The following is a 23,741-nucleotide window of genomic DNA, read 5'->3' on the forward strand; positions in this document are numbered from 1 at the left end:
GGGTCTTACGCCTCAGAATTTCTTCATCTCTTTGCCTCTACTTCCACCTTGTTTGTACTCCCCTGGGCTTTGTGTGTGATCATGGACTGTGCCGAGTGTAGCTGTTGCTTTAATGAGCTGCTCTGGATCTCTCTCTACCTTGGGCTTTCCCTCCCATCTTCCTGTCATCAGCCCCCAGGGCATCTGCGAGTTTCTCTGAATCTGTCCCTTTCCCTTTGTCCAGCATGCAGCTCTCCTCTTTGTATCCACCCCTCAGCTCTGTGCTCTGCAAGCTCCCTTCAAATCAAACTTTGTTGACAGCTTGCATTCCAACCGGAGGCCTGGATGCCTGTTTACAGGCAAGAAAGAGGACTAGAGCTTGGTGGCAGCTGGAATGGGGAGAAATGAAACAAGAGAAAAGGCAAGGGGCACTGCAAGCAAAACCAGGAGAGATTTGCAAGCAAATCCCTCCTGTCGGATGAGGCACTGAGGAAGAGAGACAGAGACCCAGGGAGTTGAACATATGTGTCCACATCAACGTGGGGAGGCGTAGACACAGAAAGCTCAGATGTGAGCAGAGAAACAGGGAGAGAGAGAGAGAGAGAGAGAGAGAGAGAGAGAGAGAGAAGCACCAGGACCTTGAGGACCAACAAGCCCTCCCAACCCCTCTCAGGGGACTGTGGTGTACAGGATGCTGCTTTACTGGGGCAGAGCGCCTCTGGGGAGGCTGAGGATGTGGGAATCAAAGGCCAGCTCTCTGGGGTGGTAGCGGAAGCCCAAGGCACCAAAGCAAGCAGCAGCTGGAAACCCATAGCCTGCTGCACTGAGCTGAGCCCTGGGTGTGGGCTGGGGCAGTGCAGGGAGCTGGGAGTGGTCCTCGCACAGACCCCAGGATCATGGAGGAGGGAAGAACAGATGACCACCATTAGGGGAAAGGTCAGAAACATCCCAGTTTCCTCAAGCACCTAAGCTGAATTTGGGCACCAGGGTAGGGATATCCCACAGAAGACCCCTTCACTCTCTGCTCACCAAAGACACCATGAGTCTGGGATGAGGGGACAGTAGGAACCACTTCAGATGTAAGAGTGCCCCCAACCCTCTTTCTCACTCAGCCTTCCCCTCAGCGCTTCCCTGCCCCAAGTTAGCTTGTAAACAGCTACACCCCGTGACCAGCCTCCTTCCTTTTGTGAACCCTCCTTCCTGACATTTTTGCTTCCTATTTCCCTGGTTAAAAAAAAATTCTATAGAGACCCTACTATGTGTTAGGCCCTGGGTAATTGTTCTTTCAAAGCAGATGGGTTGACTGGAGAAGGCATTAAAAAATTTTTTTTAACGTTTATTTTTAGTGATTTGAGAGAGAGAGGAAGGGAGAGAGAAAGAGACAGTAAGAGAGAACATCAATCTGTTCCTGTATGTTCCCTAACAGGGGATTGAACCAGCAACCTCTGTGCTTCCTCTGGGCTTTTGAACGATGCTCTAACCCCCTGGTTGGCAAACCATGGTTCACGAGCCACATGCAGCTCTTTGGCCCCTTGAGTGTGGCTCTTCCACAAAATACCACTTGCGGGTGCTACCTTGATAAGGAATGTACCTACCTATATAGTTTAAGTTTAAAAATTTGGATCTCAAAAGAAATTTCAATCATTGTACTGTTGATATTTGGCTCTGCTGACTAATGAGTTTGCCGACCACTGCTAACCAACTGAGTTATACGGCGATGGCAAATGTTTTGTTTTGTTTCTTAATTTTTAGAGAGAGGAAAGAAGGGAGAGAGATAGAGCTAGAGATAGAGAGAGGGAGAGACCGATTTGTTTTTCCACTTATTTATGCATTCATTGGTTAATTCTTGTATGTGCCCTGACCGGGGATTAAAACCGCAACATTAGCGCATGGAACAATGCTCTAACCAAATGAGTTATTTGTTCAGGGCCTAGAGAATATTTTTTTTAAAAATCTTCCCCTGCCCAGAAGTCACTGGCTTGAAGCCCAAGGTTGCTGGCTAGAGCCCAAGATTGCTGCTTCGAACAAAGGGTCACTGGCTCGGCTGGAGCCCCCCTCAACCCCATCAAGGCACATATGAGACAGCAATCAATGAACAACTAAGGTGCCGTGAGTTGATGCTTCTCATCTCTCTCCCTTCCTGTCTGTCTGTCTGTTTCTCTCTCTCTTGCTTAAAAAAAAAAATCTTCCGGCCCTGGCCGGTTGGCTCAGCGGTAGAGCGTCGGCCTGGCGTGCAGGGGACCCGGGTTCGATTCCCGGCCAGGGCACATAGGAGACGCGCCCATTTGCTTCTCCACTCCCCCCCTCCTTCCTCTCTGTCTCTCTCTTCCCCTCCCGCAGCCAAGGCTCCATTGGAGCAAAGATGGCCCGGGCGCTGGGGATGGCTCCTTGGCCTCTGCCCCAGGCACTGGAGTGGCTCTGGTCGTGGCAGAGCGACGCCCCCGGAGGGGCAGAGCATCGCCCCCTGGTGGGCAGAGCATCGCCCATGGTGGGCGTGCCAGGTGGATTCTGGTCGGGTGCATGCGGGAGTCTGTCTGACTGTCTCTCCCCGTTTCCAGCTTCAGAAAAATACAAAAAAAACCCAAATAAAAAAAACCCCAGATGAGCCTGCACTCAAGCTGGAGACCTCGAGGTCTCAAACCTGGGTCCTTCTGCATCCCAGTCCAATGCTCTATCCATTGCACCACCACCAGGTCAGGCTTGCTCTTTTATCTAAACACTGAAAAGGCCTGTCATGCTCATCCCCCTGGGAGTGATTATAGCCTGGGTGGGCTAGTGAGCAGGGCCTCCTCTCTGTTCTTTCTCTCCCTATCCTCTGCCTCTGTCTATCAAGCCCCGAGTCCTGGGAATCTCACCTCAGAACTGTCCCTCAAGTCAATCTCTTTCCCCACATTCTCACCACCACTGTCTGAGTTTAGGCTTCATCTTCTCTGTCGGGATTGTCACAATCCTGACTCTTGTGCTTGGCCTCCTCCCACTCCTCTTTCACACAGCAGCTCAAGGGACCCATTTTGCATATCTAATCATGTCCTTCTCTACATAAAGTCCTTTGCTGGATCCCCATGGCTCAGGGCAGGTCCCAGACTCCTAGCATGGCAGTCAAAGACCCTCATGGCTTGGCTTGGCCCCCTGACATCAGTCTCTACCAATTTGCCACTTTCTCCATCAATCTTTTTCTGATTCCAACTGGCAGGGACCCCACCCCTGGCTGGGGCCCAACATTATGTGGCAGATACTGGTGAGGGTCTTCTTAGAGGTAGACTGAGAATCTGGCTTGGCTGCAGGTTCCTGAAGAAAGAGATTGCCTAACATCCCCATATGCCCCAGGTTCAATAAATGCCTGCTGCCTAACATTTAGTACCTCCCTCAGGCACTACCCTCCTGCAGGGGAAGGCCCAGGTCCCTGCCTGCCTCAGCACGGCCACAATGAACCATGGAAACTCTTTTAAGCACCTGCTCCTGCTGCTGCACCTGGGTGAGTGCTCAGACTTGGGGTGTGGGTGCCGAAGGCCTGGGATGGGAGGGGGCACTGACTGAGAAATGCAAAGGTGAGGGATGGAGCAGTGGTGGGACAATGACTGGTTTGAGGTCTGACCACCTTCTTTTCTACCCAGTACCGCTTCCCGGGGTCACTCAGGGGAAAGAACTGGTGCTGGCTAAGGCAGGAGACACAGGGGAGCTGCCCTGCAAAGCTTCCCAGAAAAAGAGCATGAGCTTCAACTGGAAAGAGTCTTCTGGGACCAAGATTCTGGGAAATCGGGGCACCTTCCCAGTTATAGGTAAGGTGGCCCTGCTTCCCACCCAGGGAGAAAAGCATTGTGGACCAAACATCCCTGGTGTCAGAGCTTTGCTCTTAGTAAACTCTGAGATCCCAGAGGGTTCAGGTTGACAGAGACTCAGATACAAGTGTTGGTTTTAAGGGATAATTATAATAACATTGTTTTTATGTTGTTGTTTTTATAGTTGCCTTCTGTTTGTGTCAAGTGATACAGGCTTTCTGTTTATTGTAGCAATATAAAGTTTCCTTTTTAAACGAATTGATTTAAGTTTAAAAAATGAATCCATTTGGCCCTGGCCGGTTGGCTCAGTGGTAGAGCGTCGGCCTGGCGTGCAGAAGTCCTGGGTTCGATTCCCGGCCAGGGCACACAGGAGAAGTGCCCATCTGCTTCTCCACCCCTCCCCCTCTCCTTCCTCTCTGTCTCTCTCTTCCCCTCCCGCAGCCGAGGCTCCATTGGAGCAAAGACGGCCCGGGCGCTGGGGATGGCTCCTTGGCCTCTGCCCCAGGCGCTAGAGTGGCTCTGGTTGCCACAGAGCGATGCCCCGGAGGGGCAGAGCATCGCCCCCCGGTGGGCAGAGCGTCGCCCCCTGGTGGGCGTGCCGGGTGGATCCCGGTCGGGCGCAAGCGGGAGTCTGTCTGACTGTCTCTCCCCATTTCCAGCTTCAGAAAAATACAAAAAAAAACCCAAAAAACAAAAAAACCTAAAAAAAAAAAAGAATCCATTTAACAATGTTACATGCCTGGCCTATGGTGGCAGTGGATAAGGTGCTGATCTAGAGTGCTGAGGTTGCTGGTTCAAAACCCTGGGCTTGCCTGGTCAAGGCACATACAGGAAGCAACTACTATGAGTGGATGCTTCCTGCTCCTCCCCCCTTTTTCTCTCTCTCCCTACCTCTCACTAAAAATCAAAAAATAAAAAATCTTTAAAAAAAAAAAGTTGCATAGCCTGATCTGTGGTGGCGCAGTGGATAAAGCGTCGACCTGGAAATGCTGAGGTTGCCAGTTCGAAGCCCTGAGCCTGCCTGGTCAAGGCACATATGAGAGTTGATGCTTCCAGCTCCTCCCCCCTTCTCTCTCTCTCTGTCTTTCTCTCCTCTCTCTCCTTCTCTGTCTCTCTCTCCCTCTCTCTCTCCTCTCTAAAAATAAAAAAATAAAAAATAAATAAATAAAATAAAATAAATTACTTAAAAAAAAAAAAGTTGCATAAACAGGATTGGTAGGTTTGGCCAAAGCCATGTATAAGGTATGTGAATGGTTGAAGTCTGGGAAATATGGCTCCAGTCCAAGACTGATTTTACTAGTGAGGAAACTAAGGTCCAGGAAGAGGAAGTCCTGACCTGAGCTTTTTTTTTTTTTTTTTTTTTTTTTTTCATTTTTCTGAAGCTGGAAACAGGGAGAGACAGTCAGACAGACTCCCGCATGTGCCCGACTGGGATCCACCCGGCACGCCCACTATGGGGCGACACTCTGCCCACCAGGGGGCGATGCTCTGCCCCTCCGGGGCATCGCCATGTTGCGACCAGAGCCACTCTAGCGCCTGAGGCAGAGGCCACAGAGCCATCCCCAGCGCCCGGGCCATCTTTGCTCCAATGGAGCCTTAGCTGCGGGAGGAGAAGAGAGAGACAGAGAGGAAAGCGCGGCGGAGGGGTGGAGAAGCAAATGGGCGCTTCTCCTGTGTGCCCTGGCCGGGAATCGAACCCGGGTCCTCCGCACGCTAGGCCGACGCTCTACCGCTGAGCCAACCGGCCAGGGCCCTCCAACCGGCCAGGGCCCTGACCTGAGCTTTTGTAGCCAGTTAGAGACAGAGCTGATTGGAGCTTTGGTCTTTCCATTTTCATGCCGAGGCTGCCATGTAGAAAGCTATCCTCATTGCAGACAAACTTGAATTGACCACAGTGCATAGGAAACCATCTTCCTTGAAGATAGACATCTCCCCTTTCAGGGGGAAAAAGCTCCTTCTTGCTGGGCTTCCAGAGTCACATTTCAAACACCCAGATCCACTCTTCTGGTCTGAACATAAAGAAAAAGCCATTCCCTAAAATTAACAAAACTCTCAGTTCCTGATCCTAGGCTGATAAAAACACAAAGCAGAAATTAGCAGGATAACTAGATTAACTGCCCCTTGTGGGCCATGTCTTGTCTTCCTTCAGACAGCTGTTTCAAGAAGCCCTGATGATCAAACTAACTTGTAGTCTCCCCTGGACCAGGGACTCCTGGTGCCCATTGTATAATCACACCCTTGGACAGAGCTCAGGGCTACAGCTCTCACAAACTTTGCAAGTGATTTTTCTGTCCTAGAATTTTATTCTGCTAAATTGCTTAAAATAAGCTGAATTTTTGTTGGGTTATTTATTCTGATTAATTCTAAAGTTAAAATAACTTGAAAAAAATAATACCGGTACCTGGTAAAAATTTAAAGCTGTGCAAATGATATACAGTGACAATAAATCTCCTTGTGATCCCTAGTTTCTTAGCTCTGTTCCATAGAAGCAACTGTTTTAATCACTTTTTGTTTCTTTCAAGAGATGAACTATGCATGTAGAAGCCCATATGTATTTGGTCCCCTACTCTCTCTCTCTCTCTCTCTCTTTATTTATTTTTTGCGAGAAAGAGAAAGAGAAAGAGAGAGAGAGAGAGAGAGATGAGAAGCATCAACTTATAGTTGCAGCTCCTTAGTTGTTCATTGATTGCTTTCTCATGTATGCCTTGACCCAGGGGCTCCAGCCAAGTCAGTGACCCCTTGCTCAAGCCAGCAACCTTTGGGCTCAGGCCAGCCACCATGGGGTCATGTCTATGATCCCACACTCAAGCTGGTGACCCTGCACTCAAGCCGGTGAGCACACACTCAAGCCGGTGACCTTAGGGTTTTGAACCTGGGTCCTCAGTGTCCTGGGTTGATGCTCTATCCACTGCATGATCTCCTGGTCATGCTAGTCCCCTCTTCTCTTAAATTATCAGTTCATCCTCTCTCTCTCTTTCTCTCATGCCTACAATTGCTAAGTAATGTTATAGATGTTGGGAATATAATAGAGTGAAAACAAAAGAGACATTCAAGTGGTGAGCATACCATATCCCATACCTGGTTCTAACCTTGTATGTATGTATATATGTATGTATATATGGATTTATTTATTTAATTGATTTCTTTTAGAGAGACAGAGAGAGGAAAGGGGGAGAGAGAGGGGGGAAATAATTCATTTTGTTGTTCTACTTAGTTGTACACTCACTGGTTGCTTTCTATATGTACCCTAACCCAGGATTGAACCCACAACCTTGATAGTTCAGGACAATACTCTAACTGACTAAGCTAATCGGCCAGGACCTGTTTTGTTTTTTAATTAGACAGCTATTTTGAAGGTTGTTCTATATTCATATGTAGAACAATCTATAGCTAGCTAGCTATCTGTGTATATTTCTACTTCATTTCTTTTCAGTGACTATATAGTTTTTTTGTATAATTACACCACAATTTATTTGACTAATCCCATATTGTTGGACATTTAGGCTGTTTTCAGTTTATTGCTGCCAAACAATTCTGCAGTGAATCAAACCTTGTATCTTGGACACATATGCAAATTTCTTTGTAGGATAAATTCTTAGAAGTGAAATTGGTGGGCCAGGTCAGCGTGCTCTTTAGATATCTTTTTGTTACACAAATTTTGCTGAAATTGCTTTGCTATAATAAGGCTTGACTGTGTTTTAATTCACACCTTCCAATATATTACTTCCTTTATACAAATTTTATTGATATTACTGTTTTTTCTTCAGGTTTTAGGAGTATTTACATCCTCATTACAAACTATTTGGCAAATGCAGAAAATAATAAGGAAGAAAATAAAATAGACACATACTTCCAGCACTCAGCTATTCCCTGCTAACATTTAATTTATTTCCTTCCAATCTTTGTTTAGAGTGGCAAATATAGTACATGTTATGTACATAGTTGATATTTTACTGTCTATACCTTTATGCTACTCCTTAATAACATTATATAATGATGGGATGATCAATTAGACTTAATTTTAAAAGTAATCTGGCAATGTTTAATAAAAACAAAATTCTATAACCCTTTTACCTAGTAGCAGCTATTCTGGAAAATCTATTTGACAGAAACAAAACTGTGCCTGATCAGGTGGTGGCACAGTGGATAGAGCTTCAGAGTGGGACGCAGAGGACCCAGGTTTAAATCTAAGAGGTTGCCGGCTTGAGTGGAGGCTCACCTGGTTTGAGCACAGCTTGAACTCAAGGTCGTTGGCTTGAACCCAAGGTCACTGGCTTGAGTAAGGGGTCACTTGGTCTGCTGTAGCCCCCCGGTCAAGGCACACATGAGAAAGCAATCTATGAACAGGTAAGGTGCTGCAACAAAGAATTGATACTACTCATCTCTCTCTTTCTGTCTGTCCCTATCTGTCCCTTTCTCTTTCTCTCTGTCTCTGTCACACACACAAAGAAATAAAATTGTTAATATTTTGTGATATCTATGCAAGGCTGTTATTATAAGTATTGTTTATAAAATGAGAGAATGGAATTCAACTTGAATACTAATTAGTGAGGAAAGAGTTGAATTATAGTACAATTGTGGGAAATTATGCAGGTAATAAAAAAATGAGGGCTGCCCTGGCCGGATGGCTTGGCAGGCATCCCCAAACTACGGCCCGTGGGCCGCATGCGGCCCCCTGAGGCCATTTATCCGGCCCCCCGCCACCCTTCCAGAAGGGGCACCTCTTTCATTGGTGGTCAGTTAGAGGAGCACTGTATGTGGCAGCCCTCCAATGGTCTGAGGGATAGTGAACTGGCCCCCTGTGTAAAAAGTTTGAGGACCCCTGGTAGAGCATCGTCTTGAAGCACAGAGGTTGCCTGTTCTATCCCCAGTCAGGCACATACAGGAACAGATTGATGTTCTCTTCTCTTTCTCTCAGCTTCTTCTTTTGCGAAAATAAAAAAATTTTATTTATTTATTTAAAAAAAATTTTTTTTTTTTTTTTGTATTTTTCTGAAGCTGGAAACGGGGATAGACAGTCAGACAGACTCCCACATGTGCCCAACCTGGATCCACCCGGCACGCCCACCATGGGGCAACGCTCTGCCCACCAGGGGGCGATGCCCTGCCCCTCTGGGGCATCACTCTGTCGCAACCAGAGCCACTCTAGCGCCTGGGGCAGAGGCCAAGGAGCCATCCCCAGCGCCCAGGCCATCTTTGCTCCAATGAAGCCTTGCTGCGGGAGGCGGCGAAGAGAGAGACAGAGAGGAAGGAGAGGGGGAGGGATGGAGAAGCAGATGGGCGCCTCTCCTGTGTGCCCTGGCCGGGAATCGAACCCGGGACTTCTGCACGCCAGGCCGACGCTCTACCACTGAGCCAACTGGCCAGGGCGCGAAAATAAAAAAATTTTAAATAAAAAAATTTTAAAATGAGGGTTTTCATGTATATATGTAAATACAATAGACTATTACTATAAAATGACTCATTTTTACAGAGCTTGATAAATGTTATAAATTGCATCCTTTACCCTAGAGCATAACTGCAGGTTTAAAAGACATTTTGGGGCATATTTGTGTATGAGGCAATTGTTAGTTCTGATCTCTGTAACTTGAGTTAATCCAAATATGCTCATTTACATATTTTAAAGGGGAGGAGCTCTTCACAGTGTGTGTGCATACAAATTCAATTGTGTTTGTGCAATAAAATAATACAATTTAAAACATGAAGGCTTTCAGGAAAATGAAGTAGATGTATGCCTTATTCTGCTTGGGCTGCTATAACAAAATGCCATAGATTGGATCACTCAAAAAACAGAAGTTTATTTTCTCACAGTCCTGCAGGTTGGAACTCTGAGATGAAGGTGCCAGCATGGTTGGGTTCCGAAAGACTCTCTTCCTGGCCTGCAGATGGTGCCTTTTTAAAAAAATTAATTAATTTGCCTGACCAGGTAGTGGCGCAGTGGATAGAGCATCGGACTGGGATGCTGAAGACCCAGGTTTGAGACCCCGAGGTTGCCAGCTTGAGTGCAGGCTCATCTGGATTGAGCAAAAGCTCACCAGCTTGGACCCAAGGTTGCTGGCTTGTGCAAGGGGTTATTTGGTCTGCTGAAGGCCTGCAGTCAGGCACATATGAGAAAGCAATCAATGAACAACTAAGGTATCACAACGAAAAACTGATGATTGATGCTTCTCATCTCTCCGTTCCTGTCTTGTCTGTCCTTGTCTATCCCTCTCTCTGACTCTGTCTCTAAAAAAAAACAAAAAAAAAACCCTGAAATTAAAAAAAAATTAATTTATTTATTGTGTTTACATAGATTCTAGTGTCTCCCCAAAAGCATCCCCCCTTCCCCGTATTCCTCCCAACATCTCCCCTACCCCCCTCCCAACAGCTCCCTCCCCCCTTCCCTTCAGGTTTAATTCCATTCCTCAGTTCACATTGTTTCTTGGATTCCTAAAATGAGTGAGGTCATTTGATATTTTTCTTTCTCTGCCTGGCTTATTTCACTCAACATATACATATATTAGTTTCCGGGTCCATCCATATTGTTGCAAAAGGTAATATTTCCTTCTTCCTCATAGCCCCATAGTATTCCATTGTATATATACCACAGCTTTTTATTTATTTATTTATTTATTTTCATTTTTCCGAAGCTGGAAATGGGGAGGCAGTCAGAAAGACTCCTGCATGCGCCCAACCGGGATCCACCCGGCATGCCCACCAGGGGGTGATGTTCTGCCCCTCTGAGGCGTCGCTCTGTTGCAACCAGAGCCATTCTAGCACCTGAGGCAGAGGCCACAGAGCCATCCCCAGTGCCCGGGCCATCTTTGCTCCAATGGAGCCTTGGCTGCGGGAAGGGAAGAGAGAGGCCGATGCTCTACCACTGAGCCAACCTGCCAGGGCCTATACTACAGCTTTTTAATTCGCTCATCCACTGATGGACACTTGAGCTGTTTCCAGTTCTTCGCTATTGTGAACAATGCTGCCATGCCATAAACATGGGGGTGCATTTCTTTTTTTCAGTTGGTGATATGTGTCCTTGGGATATATTCTTATGAGTGGGATGTCTGGGTCAAAGATGGTGCCTTCTTGCTGTGTCTTCACATGGTAGAGAGAGAGAAAGCAAGCTCTTCAGTGTCTTTTATATTTTATTATTATTATTAATTATTTTGAGAGAGAGAGAATGGGAGAGAGATGAGAAGCATCAACTGAGAGTTGCGGCACTTTAGTTGTTCATTGATTGCTTCTCATATGCACCTAACAGGGGCAGGGGGGTGGCTGAGCCAGTGACTCTTTGCTCAAGCCAGCGACCTTGTGCTCAAACCAGTGACCACATGACATGATCATATCTATAATCCCACACTCAGGCCAGATGTGCCATGCTCAAGCCAGCAACCATAAAGTTTCAAACCTGGGACTTCATTGTACCAGATCAAGGCTCTATCCATTGTGCCACCACTGGTCATGCATGTCTTTTATTTAAAAAATTTTTAAATTTGATTAAAAATCTTTTAAATTAATTTTAGAAAGAGAGAAAGGGAGAGAGAGAGAGAGACAAGAGCATCAATCTGTTCCTGTATGTGCCCTGACCGGGGATCTAACCGGCAACCTCTATGCTTCAGGACAATGCTCTAACCAACAAAGCTAACCAGACAAGGCTTAAATTTGATGAGAGAGAGAGAGAGAGAGAGAGAGAGAGAGAGAGAGAGAGAGAGAAACATTGCTTTGTTGTTCCACTTATTATGCATATATTGTTTGATTCTTGCATGTGCCCTGACCCAAGACCAAACCTACAACCTTGGCGTATCAGGACAACACTCCAACCAACTGAGCTATCCAGCCAGGGCTCCAGTGTCTTTTCTTATAAGGACACTAATCACATCTTGCAGGTCCCATCCTCATACCCTCATCTAAATCTAATTACTTCCCAAAGGCCCCATCTCCAAGTACCATCACATATAGTGTTAGGGCCTCAACATATGAAATTTGAAGGGACACAATTGAGTGCATAGTAACATACTTTTTGCTGTTCCTCTCAGTAAGTACAACTGAAAACCCTGGACATTATGTATAGAACTAACAAAAGAGTATTTTGAAAGGTGCAGAGAAGAGGGCAGACTGGTAGGGACCTCAGGACCTGAGGAACAATATGTAGTGAGTTTCCTTGGTGCTGTATATATACCAGTCTTGAAGCTGAAAAGCTGGCAATCTGGAAACACCAATGGGCACAGACAAAATAAGCCTCAACAAAAGCCCATTTTCTCTAGCCAAAGGACCAGGAAAAGAGCAACTTAGATAAAACACTTTTAGATAATAACTGCTCTACTTCAGCCAAACACCAGAGAAAAACACCGTGGCCCACAAAAAAGAATGAAAAGTTCTACATGTACAATCTCAAGCATATTTTCTTAAGTGGAAAAAGTAAGGTATATATGTTAATATACCATATTTCCCCATGTATAAGATGCACCTTTTAAAAAAAAATTGGGGTCTAAAAACTGGGTGTGTCTTATACAGTGGTTGTAGATTTTTTAACTTGCATTTCTCTCTTTTTCACACTTGTTTTTGCGCTCATTGTTGTAGATGAATAAAACTTGAGTTCAATAACTTTATGGAATACATTTTTTTTTCAAATTTTGGGCCCCAGAATAAAGGTGCATCTTATACATGGGAGCATCTTATACATGGGGAAATACAGTACTCTCACTTTAATTTAAAAAATACAACCTGCCTGACTGGGTGGTGGTGCAGTGGATAGAGCGTTGGACTAGGATGCGAAGGACCCAGGTTCGAGACCCCAAGGTTGCCAGCTTGAGCAAGGGCTCATCTGGTTTGAGCAAAGCTCACCAGTTTGGACCCAAAGGAGCTGGCTCAAGCAAGGGGTCACTCGGTCTGCTGCAGCCCCACGGTCAAGGGACATATGAGAAAGCAATCAATGAACAACTAAGGTGTTGCAATTAAAAACTAATGATTGATGCTTCTAATCTCTCTCTGTCCCTATCTATCCCTCTCTCTGACTCTCTCTCTGTCACTGTAAAAATAAAAAATAAAAAATAAAATAAATAAATAAAAATACAACCTGACTGGTAGTGGTGCAGTGGATAGAGCATTGACTCCAAGCGCCAAGTTTGCCAATTCAAAACCCAAGGTCACTGGCTTGAGGTCAGAGTTGCTGGCTTGATCCCCAGTCAAGGCATGAACGAGACGCAATCAAGGTACAACTAAGTGGAGTAACAATTGATGTTTTTCTCCCTCTCTCTCTCTAAAAATAAAAAAATAAAATGTGAATATATGTTTGCATAAGCTAAGAAAAAAGCATGCAGGAGTCCACACCAAACTATTTACAGCAGGGTTAGAAAGGTGGGCCAGGGATAGAGGAAGTGTTGAGTCTGTATGATTTTTCTAATTCAAATAACAAACTTAAAAAATAAAGATTAGCTTAACATAACTCAAAAAAAATTCCATTTCATTAAAATTTATTTATAAATATTATTTTTGGTGCCACCCTATTATTCTATTGAATTTGTGTACACTAATATGTAGCCATTATCCTCTTGTCTAAAGTTGTACCCTATTAACAACACTATAGTTATTACTTTTGTACTCCTATTTTAGTTTGCATTTTTAAAATTATTGCTTTAAGAATAAAGTTCTAGAGCCTGACCTGTGGTGGCACAGTGAATAACGTGTTGACCTGGAACACTGAGGTTGCCAGTTTAAAACCCTGGGCTTGACCGGTCAAGGTACATACAGGAAGCAACTACTATGAGTTAATGCTTCCTGCTTCTCCCCCCTTTCTCTCTTTCTTCCTCTCTCTAAAATCAATAAATAAAATAAAAAAAGAATAAAGTTTTAGAAGTGAAATTAAGAATATGAACTTTTTTTTTCTTTAGAAAAAAATTTTTTTAAAGACAGGAAGGAAGAGAGATGGAGAAAAAGAAAGTGAAAAGCATCAACTTATAGTTGCTTCGCTTTAGTTATGCATTGATTGCTTCTCTTACCTGCCTTGACTGGGGATTAGATCTCAGGCTCAAGCTGAGCTAGCAACTCCTTTCTCAGGCTGGTGACCTTCGGTATCGTGTAGATCAGTGGTCCCCAACCCCTGGGCCGCGGACCGGTACCGGTCCGTGGGCCATTTGATACCGGTCCGCAGAGAAAGAATAAATAACTTACATTATTTCCATTTTATTTATATTTAAGTCTGAACGATGTTTTATTTTTAATAAATGACCAGATTCCCTCTGTTACATCCGTCTAAGACTCACTCTTGACACTTGTCTCGTAAGTTCGACAATTATTTTTACGCCAGTTGCATAATTTTATTTTGTGCATTTATCCATCCCACCCTAAAGGCCAGTCCGTGAAAATATTTTCTGACATTAAACTGGTCTGTGGCCCAAAAAAGGTTGGGGACCACTGGTGTAGATGATCCCTCACTCAAGCCAGCAACGCCACATTCAAGTTGGCGACCCCATGTTCAAGCTGGTTACTTCAGGATTTCCCCCCCCCTCCTCCTCCTCCTCCTCTTCCTCTTCCTCCTCCTTCTTCTTCCTTTTTGAGAGAGAGGTTGGAAGAGAAAGATAGGAACATCAAGCTGCACCTGTATGTGCCCTGACAGGGGAATCAAACCCTCAACCTCCATGCTCTGGGAGGGGGCACTCCAATGAAAACCAACAGAGCTATCCTTTTTTTTTTTTTTAATTTATTGATAGAGACAGAGAAAGGAGATGTGGAAAGGAAGTACTCATTTGTTGTTCCACTGAGTTGTGCATTCGTTGGTTGCTTCCTGTGTGTGTTGACCAAGGATCAAACCCATAGCCTCCTTGTTTCCAGACAACGCTCTTAACCAACTGAGATAACCAGCCAGAGCCACCTCAGGGTTTCAACCCAGTGACCTCAGCGTTCCAGGTTGATGCTCTAACTACTGCACAACCACAGGTCAAGCTAAGGATATGAACTTTTAAAAACAGTTAGTGTAGCCTGGCTTGTGGATAGAGCATTGAACTGAAATGCTAAGGTCACTGGTTTAAAACCCTGTGCTTGAGTGGTCAAGGCACATACCACAAGGAATCAATGAATAACTAAAGTGAAGTGACTATGAGTTATACTTCTTGCTCTCCCTTCCCTCTCTCTCTTCTCTCTGTAAAATCAATAAATAAAAATCTAAAACAACAGTTGGTGTGCACTGTGCACCATTGCTTCCAGAAAAGTTCTATTCATTTGCAGTGAGTCTAGTGAATGCAGTGTGCTTCTCTCACTGGCGTCCTTGCCAGCACTGAATAGTATTATTTAAATTTTTTCTCTTTTAAGATTTATTAAGTTTGGGGAGAGGAAGAGAGAGAGATAGAGGGGGGAGGGAATGAGAAGCATCAACTCCTATTGCTTCTCTCCTTGGCTGGGCAAGTCAGGGGTCTTGAACCAGAGACCTCAGCATTCCAGGTCAATGCTTTATCCACTGTGCCACCACAGGCCAGCATCTTTTTCTTTTTGCTAACTAGACAGTTAAAAAAATATATCACTGTTATTTTAATTTGCATTTCTTTGATCATTTGTGAGATGGAAACAATGTGCTCCTAAAAATTCTTAAGTCTTTTGTGTTGACGCATCTGTTCTCTTTCTCATTGGAGATTCCCAACTTCCTGATCTCTGACAAAGTCAGTATCAATCTCCTGGTTCCTCTAGTTCTGAACCACAGAGTCAAGGCTTTTTCTACTTTGGCCCTGGCAAGATAGTTAGGTTGGTTAGAGTGTAGTCCCCATATGCCAAGGTTGTGGGTTCGATCCCTGGTCAGTGCACGCACAAGAATCAACCAATGAATGTATAAATAAGTGGAAAAACAAGCTAATGTTTCTCTCTTTCTCCCTTCCTCTCTCTAAAATCAATAGATAAAAATTACAAGATTTTTTTTTCTACTTTAATCCCTGGTTTCCTATCCAACCCCAACTATGGCTATTCCTCACTTTGGAAGTGCTTTTCTGTTTCATCTTCTTTGTCCCATGTGAATGTCGCTGTCATCCACCAAGGCCACACACTTGGTAATCTCTCTGCTACTAACTAGTCTCTTCTACTTTGATTTCCCTTCTACCTGTTGCAGCACTAACTTCCAAAGCAATACTCTACATGTCACTCCCTAGTCCATTAGACTAAGCCTAGAAACTTCTGCCTGACATTCACCCTTAGCATTACTTCCCACAGCTTCCCAGCCAGAAACTCCACACCCAGCTGGTTTCCCCACTCCTTCAAGGTGGTGGCCCCCTGGAGCTTTCCCTCATTTTTAGAGGTCTTCACCACTCCTCTTCCCTCTAGTCCACTGGTCTTTTAAGTCTTGGTTCAACACTGATCTCTGTGAATTTATCCCAGACTCAACCACATCCATAGACCTCTCACATTATCCTTTCACATTATCCTGAAAAATCACTTTTGCAAAGTATGGGACAGCTTGGCAAAGTGGACCATCATGAGCCCAGAAGGGGAAAAGACAGCAAGGAGGAAGAGTTATTTTAGGGAAGGAATGATGCATTTCATTTTTTTATTTTTCTTTTTTTTTTTCTGAAGCTGGAAACGGGGAGAGACAGTCAGACAGACTCCCGCATGCGCCCGACCGGGATCCACCCAGCACGCCCACCAAGGGCTACGCTCTGCCCACCAGGGGGCGATAATCTGCCCATCCTGGGGGTCGCCATGTTGCGACCAGAGCCACTCTAGCGCCTGAGGCAGAGGCCACAGAGCCATCCCCAGCGCCCGGGCCATCTTTGCTCCAATGGAGCCTTGGCTGCGGGAGGGGAAGAGAGAGACAGAGAGGAAAGCGCGGCGGAGGGGTGGAGAAGCAAATGGGCGCTTCTCCTGTGTGCCCTGGCCGGGAATCAAACCCGGGTCCTCCGCACGCTAGGCCGACGCTCTACCGCTGAGCCAACCGGCCAGGGCGATGCATTTCATTTTGAACCATTATTTTGGGTGATGTCAGGCTTATCCGATAAAATTATCCCTTGGGCTGCCTGACCAGGCAGTGGCACAGTGGACAGAGCATTGGACTGGGATGCAGAGGACCCAGGTTCAAAACCCCGAGGCCGCTGGTTTGAGCACAAAGGTCACTGGCTTAAGCAAGGTGTCACTCACTTTGCTGCAGCCCCTCGGTCAAGGCACATATGAGAAATCAATCAATGAACAACTAAGGAGCTGCAATGAAGAATTGATGCTTCTCATCTTTCTCCCTTCCTGCTTGTCTGTCCTTATCTGTCCCTCTGTCTCTATCACATGCACAAAAAATTATCCCTTGAGCTACTGAAAATGTGGGCCCAGAATTGAGGAGAAAGATTGCAGTTGGGAATAGCAATTTGGGAGTGATCTGCAGCAGACAGGAGGCAGTGGAATCTAGAATACCAACAGAAACGCGGGGGAGGATCCAAGGTAGAGTCTGGGGTAAAATGTAACGTAGATGCCAGAACAAGAGTCGAAAATGAAGAAAAGAGAATGGCACTTACTTAGATATGGGGGAAAGAATCAAAAGAGGTACACATGGGGCAGAACTAGAGAAGGCTACTCTTTCAAGAAGTTTGGTAAACTGTGAAAGAATATGGTAGGGAAATACAGTCAGAAAACTTGAGGAACTAAACCAACGTGTAGCTCCAAGGGAAAGAGGAAGTAGGGTGGGAACAACTGAAGGGACAAGTGAAAGGGGTGTTGAGTGTACTGGAGGGAAAGCGGGGCTGGGCCGGTCCCAGGGCTCCAGGCTCTCTGGAAAGGTCCCTGGAGAGGGTGAGCCTGGGTGGGGGGGGGCCTATGAGGTCTGGAAAAAGAGAGAAGGGAGAATGCATGGCCAACATAACATGCAGTCTCCCACGCCAAGGGCCAAGGATGGTTCAGCGAGGCAGAGCTGGTGCCGAGGGGGTTGACGGGAGGAGCTTTATTTCAGCCACCTTCTTCCCATCCCTGCAGACATGCCCTCTAAGTAAAAAACCGTGTGTTTGCTAAAGCCTTACTCCACGGGAATTCTAGAGCTACCACTGCACTTGAAAATGGTTAGCTAATGAGAACTTCCTGGTGGCGGTGATGTTGTTAGATACTAAAAGAGGAGACTGCAGGAGACCACATGTCTGTGCCTGAGGAACTTCCCGAAGACAGACTGCATGGTGTACTTGACAGGCCTGAATTTTAATCCTACTCCATCACTTACCAGAGTCAAAATCCAAAAGGCAGAAAATGGTATATAGTGAAAAGCCCTCCTCCCACACCTGTGTCAAGGGTATTCACTTCCTGTCTCCAAGAGGCAACCAAGGTTACCATTTTCTTACGTTTACTTCTATAAATATTTGTTCATATACAAGATAGATAAATAGATAGATAGATAGATAGATAGATAAATTGCCCTTTTCTTTTTAAACAAATAGTAGCCTGTTTAATATTTTGCTTTATTCAGTTAATGGATGATGTTTCTTAGATATTATTCCATTGCAGTATAGAAAGAGCTCCTCACTCTTCTTTTATAGCATTCCACTGAATGCTATGGATGAACTATAATTTGTTTAACCTATCCTTTCTTGGTGGACATTTTTTTTCTACAGAGACAGAGAGAGGGATACACAGACAGGAACGGAGAGAGATGAGAAGCATTAATCATCAGTTTTTCGTTGCAAAACCTTAGTTGTTCATTGATTGCTTTCTCATATGTGCCTTGACTGTGGGCCTTCAGCAGACCGAGTAACCCCTTTCTCAAGCCAGCAACTTTGGGTCCTAGCTGGTGAGCTTTGCTCAAGCCAGATGAGCCCGTGCTCAAGCTGGTGACCTCGGGGTCTTGAACCTGGGTCTTCTGCATCCCAGTCCGACACTCTAACCACTGCACCACCACCTGGTCAGGCTCTTGGTGGACATTTAGTTTTGCATGTGCATTTGGAATTCTGGTAGATATTACAAATTACTTTCCAAAGGAATTGTACTGGTTTATATTTCTGCTGACATTGCGTTGGGGCAGCTACTTAATCCCTCTGAATTGCAGTTTCCTTATCTGCAAAATAAGCAGAACAGTAACTATTTCTTGGAATTGTTATGCAATACCAAGAAATATCTGAGATAATGTATGGAAAGTATTTGGCAAGTAGGAGTTGGTGTTCCCTAAATACAGTGTTACTTTATTCTGGATTAGTGAGATCTTGTCCTGTCCAGGTAAACGAACGTGACGGGACCTACTCGCCAGCCTGGGGTGCTCTGACTAGGATGAGGGCATATCTGCAGGAAGTTAGCAACTCAGATCAGAGGAGTTGTGGCCTTGCCTTCACCAGGGGTGCTGTGTCTTTATTATACTCCAGTTTCCTCCATGTGACTTCTATTTCCAGGTTCTTCCAAGCTGAAACAACGCATCGAATCAAGAAAACTCATGTGGGATCAAGGATCCTTTCCTCTGGTCATCAAGAATCTTGAGATAGCAGATTCAGGGATTTATATCTGTGAAGTAGAGAACAAGGCAACAGAAGTGGAATTGCTGGTATTCAGCTGTGAGTAGGGCAGGCCTGAGGTGTCAACACCTCCAGCCAATCCAATCTCCTTCTCCCCTTCCCATCCCTTCACCAAAAGCAGGGCCTGAGTTAACAGTACATCAATAGTCCAAAGCCAGATAAGACTGGCCACCACATCTTCCTCAGACCCTCCTCAGGCCGTGAGGCAGGCAGGAAGGAGAGGAGGAGACCTGGAGAGAAGAAAGGAGAGGGGCAGGAACCCTAGGAAGGAGAGGGAGAGACAAAGGCAGAAGGGAAGGGGCAGAGGAGGGGAGAGAGAAGCCTGCCAGGGCTGGGGCTGGGCAGCTAGCTGGCTGTTAGCTGGAAGAGGGATGTTGGGACAGGGATGATGAAGGGGCACTCTTGGTTTCCTGGTTTCTTCCCTTCTCAGGGATAGTGTGTGTGTGACACAGGTGGCCTGCTCCCTCCACAGTGAATGCCAATTCGGAGACCGGAAGCAACATCCGCCTGCTGCCCGGGCAGAGCCTGACCCTGACCTTGGAGAGCTCCCATGATACTAACCCTTCAATAAAATGGGAAGGTCCAGGAAATAAAAGGCAGAATGGGGGCAAGAGCCTCTCACTGTCCCAGCGGGAGTTGCAGGAGAGTGGCACCTTGATGTGCACCGTTTCGAAGGACACAAAGACACTGGTGTTCAAAATAAACATCTTAGTGCTGGGTAAGAGTTGCTCCTCTTCCCTGCAGACACCCCCCTGCCTCAGAGGCTGACGGACCCTCCCTCCCTGCTCTGCTGCAGAGTCTGGTACTGGGCACAGAGGGAGGCTGGGGCCAGGCTCCCTCTATCCAGAGGGATACACTGGGCCCTCTCTACCTCAAGGTGGTGGACAGGGAGGGAGGCCCCAAAGGAGGAATGTCAAGGACATCTATTTCCTTTGTTGCCTCAGCTCCCCACTCCCACCAAGGTGGCAAATCTACTTATTTGGGGACAGGAGCCAGCCCTGAAGAAATTCCACATCACCTTTAGAATTCTAAGCTAAGCACTGTGAGGAAACTGAGAGCCCAGAATGCAGGTCTTACCTCAGATGCTGTCTAAATGCTTGTGTGACACAAGGTAAGGTAGGGTCTGGATTCAGATTCAAATCCTGGCTCTGCCTTAACCTTGGGCAAGTTACTGAACCTCTCTGTGCCTTGGTTTCTGTAAAACAGAGATGAATGCTCTTTGTGATAGCATGCAGCTTGTAGTGTTATGGTAAGAATTAATATACTATGTAAGAACAGTGCTTGGTACATAGTAAGCCAGTGGTAGTCAACCTGGTCCCTACCGCCCACTAGTGGGTGTTCCAGCTTTCATGGTGGGTGGTAGCGGAGCAACCAAAATATAAATAAAGAGATAGATTTAACTATAGTAAGTTGTTTTATAAGGATTTATTCTGCCAAACTTAGCAAAAATCCGACATAAAGTACTTGGTAAGTAGTTATTATTATATGCTTTAACTTGCTGTAACTCTGCTTTATAAATTTTATAAAGTAAAGTTACTTCCCTACTTTATAAATCACCATTACTGTGGAACCTGTGGGCGGTTAGAAAATTTTACTACTAACAGAGATACAAAAGTGGGCGGTAGGTATAAAAAGGTTGACTATCCCTGTAGTAAGCTCTATGTAAGTGTTTGCTCTTATCTTGTGAAGGGTGTTAAGCGTCTATTTAATGTAGGCCAAATACCCTCTGTGCTCCAGGGATCCTGAAGAGGGAGAGGTCTCCCTCTGGCTGGGCTGTTCTAGGAGGGCTTCCAGGGGGAGAGGCACTGCCAAGGGAGCACACTAGGGGAGAGAGATGAGAGAAGGTTGGAGGGGTAGATGGGAATTTAAGGGCCTGAAATGGCACCCTGGGTGTTTAGATGCCCCTGGTCTCCTTCCATCTCTTTGCTGCGCCCACCTCATGCCTACCCCTCTCACCTATACCCTCATCATTCTATCTGCTTCTAATCCAGGTTCTTTCTCTTCCCAATCCAGCTTTCCAGAAGGTCTCTAACACATTCTATGCAAAAGAGGGAGAGCCAGTTGAGTTCTCCTTCCCACTTAACTTTGAAGTTGAAAATCTGGACGGAGAGCTGAGGTGGCAGGAGGAGGGGGCTTCCTCCTTGCAGTCCTGGATCACCTTCTCCTTGGAGAACAGGAAGGTGTCTGTGAAGAAGGTTCACCAAGACCGGAAGATCCGGTTGAAGGAGACCCTCCCGCTCAGCTTCAGCCTCCTCCAGCCCTCCCTGCAGGATGCTGGTTCTGGAAACCTGACCCTGTTTTTCAGCAAGGGGCAGTTGCATCAAGAAGTGAAGCTTGTGATGCTGAGAAGTGAGGAGCTGGGCTGAGAAGGGAAAGGAAGGGGCAGGAGGTGGAGGGGCTTGACCCAGGGCTCCTGCTAAGGCAGGATATGACACCGAAGCCCTGGTTGTCTGAGGGAGCTAATTCAGGGCCCACTGGTTTGGGGGCTGATTTTGAACTATAACTGGAATCCGTATGTCCTTCCCTGACATCTGTGAGCCAGCCTTGGGCACATTCCACTAACAGTCCCCAAAGGGCATTGTGTTGATAACCAGGGTTCTAGTTCTGCCTCCGCCCCGTCCTCGGTGTCCCCAGCTAAACTCCCTACCTCTGCGTGTACCTGCTTCCCCCTAATGAGGATAACAAACCCTGCTCTGAGTGGGACAGTGATGATGATAATGTCAGGCTTTTCTGAGTTCTTCACTTCCCTATTTCCTTAATCATCACAACTCCACAAGTAATAATGGCTAATGCTTCATGCTTCCTACATGTCAGGCCCCGTTCAAGAGCTTTACAAATATTTGTGCATTTAATAATCATCCAGGGCTCGAGTTGCTAAGTAACTTGCTCAGGGACACACAGATAGTAAGCAGCGGGGCTGGGATTTGAATCCAAGACTGTTGGACCTAAAAAACTGTGTTTTCTCTATTAGAACTACATGGAAATGTGCTCTGAGAGGCTAAAAGAGGAATGCCCACGTGAAGTGTCATTTTGATTGTTCTGCTGATTCCCCTCAGAGCATGCAGGTGCCAGGAACGCAGGGGTCCAGCCTCCTAACCTCAGGCTCCTGTCCCTCTACAGTGACTAAGTCCCAGAACCAATTGACCTGTGAGGTGCTGGGGCCCAGCTCCCCCAAGCTGATGCTGAGCTTAAAGCTGAACAACCAAGCTGCAAAGGTCTCAAATCAGCAGAATCTGGTGAAGGTGACAGACCCTGAGGTGGGGACATGGCAGTGTCTACTGACCGGGGAGAACAAAGTCCTGCTGAAATCCGAGGTTGAGGGTGAGTGAGGCTTAACCCTGAGCCCCTGCCTCCTCAGCTGCGGGACCTGCCCAGGGTTGGTGGAGACCACCCAGAGTCCCAGCCTCCCACCTGCCTTGGGATAGGTGGGTTATGTGTGTGGTGCTTAGATACAGGGGTGGTAAGACGAGGTGGGGAGTCCTGGGCTCTGGGTGCCCACCTGTAGTCCTGCAAGTTCCCACCTCCCTAACATCTACAGCCTAAGAAAGGGGCCCACCTGACCAAGAAGTCCCCATCCTGGCTCTTTTCCAAACCCCTCCACAAGCACTCGTGTGTGTGTGTGTGTGTGTGTGTGTGTGTGAGTGTATGTGTGTGTACATGTACATGTGTGCGCGCACGCACATGCAAGGCATACAGACTAGACCGCTGCTCCTAGTTCCCCAGAGTGCCTTGCAGTCTCTTAACCTTAAAACCCTTCCCCAGACCTTCCCTCCCAGCCCCGTGGCCTGTGAGAGCCCAGGGGGCCCCGCCCCACTCTCCCAGTGCTGAGATCAGAGCCAAGTGGAGCTGGGCAGCCAGGCCTTCGCAGGCCCTCCAGAGTGCTCTGTGCATTGATGGGAGGTAATGAGCTGAACACACCTCTCTCTCTTACAGTTTTGTCCCCAGAATTAACCCGGGCCTGGCCAAAGCTCCTGGCCATTGTGCTGGGGGCAACTGCAGGCTTTCTGATTTTTACTGGGTTCTGCATCTTCTGCTGTGTCAAGTGTCGGTACCGAAGGGTGAGTGAGCCCCCCAGACCTTTCTCGCTCCCACAACACACACATAGCAACAAGGGTATCCTGCCTACGTGACCTGCTTCTGCTGTTTCTCTCTGTCCACCACTGAGTTCCCTTACTGCCGACTGGGCTCTATCCCAGATCCCAGGGAGGGGAGAGGCTGGAAGGAGTAGAGTTAACTCGGGGACAGATGGCCTCAGCCACAGTATCTGCTTCTCCTCTCCCAGCTTTCCCCACTCCCCCCTCCAAGGGGCACCTCCCTTCTGGAGGCCTGGGACCCTCACAACTCCCCTCCTTCTTCCTGGACAGCGCCAGGCAGAGCGGATGTCTCAGATCAAGAGACTCCTCAGTGAGAAGAAGACCTGCCAATGCCCCCAGTAAGGAACTGGGGAGGGGGAAGAAGGGTGCTGAGAATGGGAGGGCTGAGAGGAGGGCAGGAGGGGGAAAGAAGAGAGGGCAGGGGAGGAGGAGGAAGGGAGGGAGAGGTGAGGAGGTGGGGCTAA

The 23,741-nt window shown here is 46.7% G+C and overlaps 1 protein-coding gene across 5 annotated transcripts in view; it reads left to right on the forward strand.

The window, feature by feature from the left end:
- The window catches only part of CD4 (CD4 molecule), a 57,712-nt gene that overhangs the window by 32,302 nt on the left and 1,669 nt on the right, over positions 1 to 23,741 (forward strand). For 2 of the 5 annotated variants that reach the window (XM_066358076.1, XM_066358059.1), the window contains exons 2-9: positions 3,350 to 3,454; positions 3,594 to 3,758; positions 19,064 to 19,222; positions 19,656 to 19,901; positions 21,197 to 21,532; positions 22,304 to 22,504; positions 23,117 to 23,241; positions 23,466 to 23,615. In XM_066358076.1, coding sequence (XP_066214173.1) covers positions 3,406 to 3,454; positions 3,594 to 3,758; positions 19,064 to 19,222; positions 19,656 to 19,901; positions 21,197 to 21,532; positions 22,304 to 22,504; positions 23,117 to 23,241; positions 23,466 to 23,591 — 1,407 coding nt within the window. In that variant the 5' untranslated portion in view covers positions 3,350 to 3,405 and the 3' untranslated portion in view covers positions 23,592 to 23,615. Of the gene's footprint in view, positions 1 to 1,947; positions 2,084 to 3,349; positions 3,455 to 3,593; positions 3,759 to 19,063; positions 19,223 to 19,655; positions 19,902 to 21,196; positions 21,533 to 22,303; positions 22,505 to 23,116; positions 23,242 to 23,465; positions 23,616 to 23,741 lie in introns of all 5 variants that reach the window. The other 3 variants (XM_066358078.1, XM_066358072.1, XM_066358064.1) reach the window with 2 other exon arrangements.

Source organism: Saccopteryx leptura, chromosome 1, assembly GCF_036850995.1.
Source record: "Saccopteryx leptura isolate mSacLep1 chromosome 1, mSacLep1_pri_phased_curated, whole genome shotgun sequence".
Classification (NCBI taxonomy): Eukaryota; Metazoa; Chordata; class Mammalia; order Chiroptera; family Emballonuridae; genus Saccopteryx; species Saccopteryx leptura.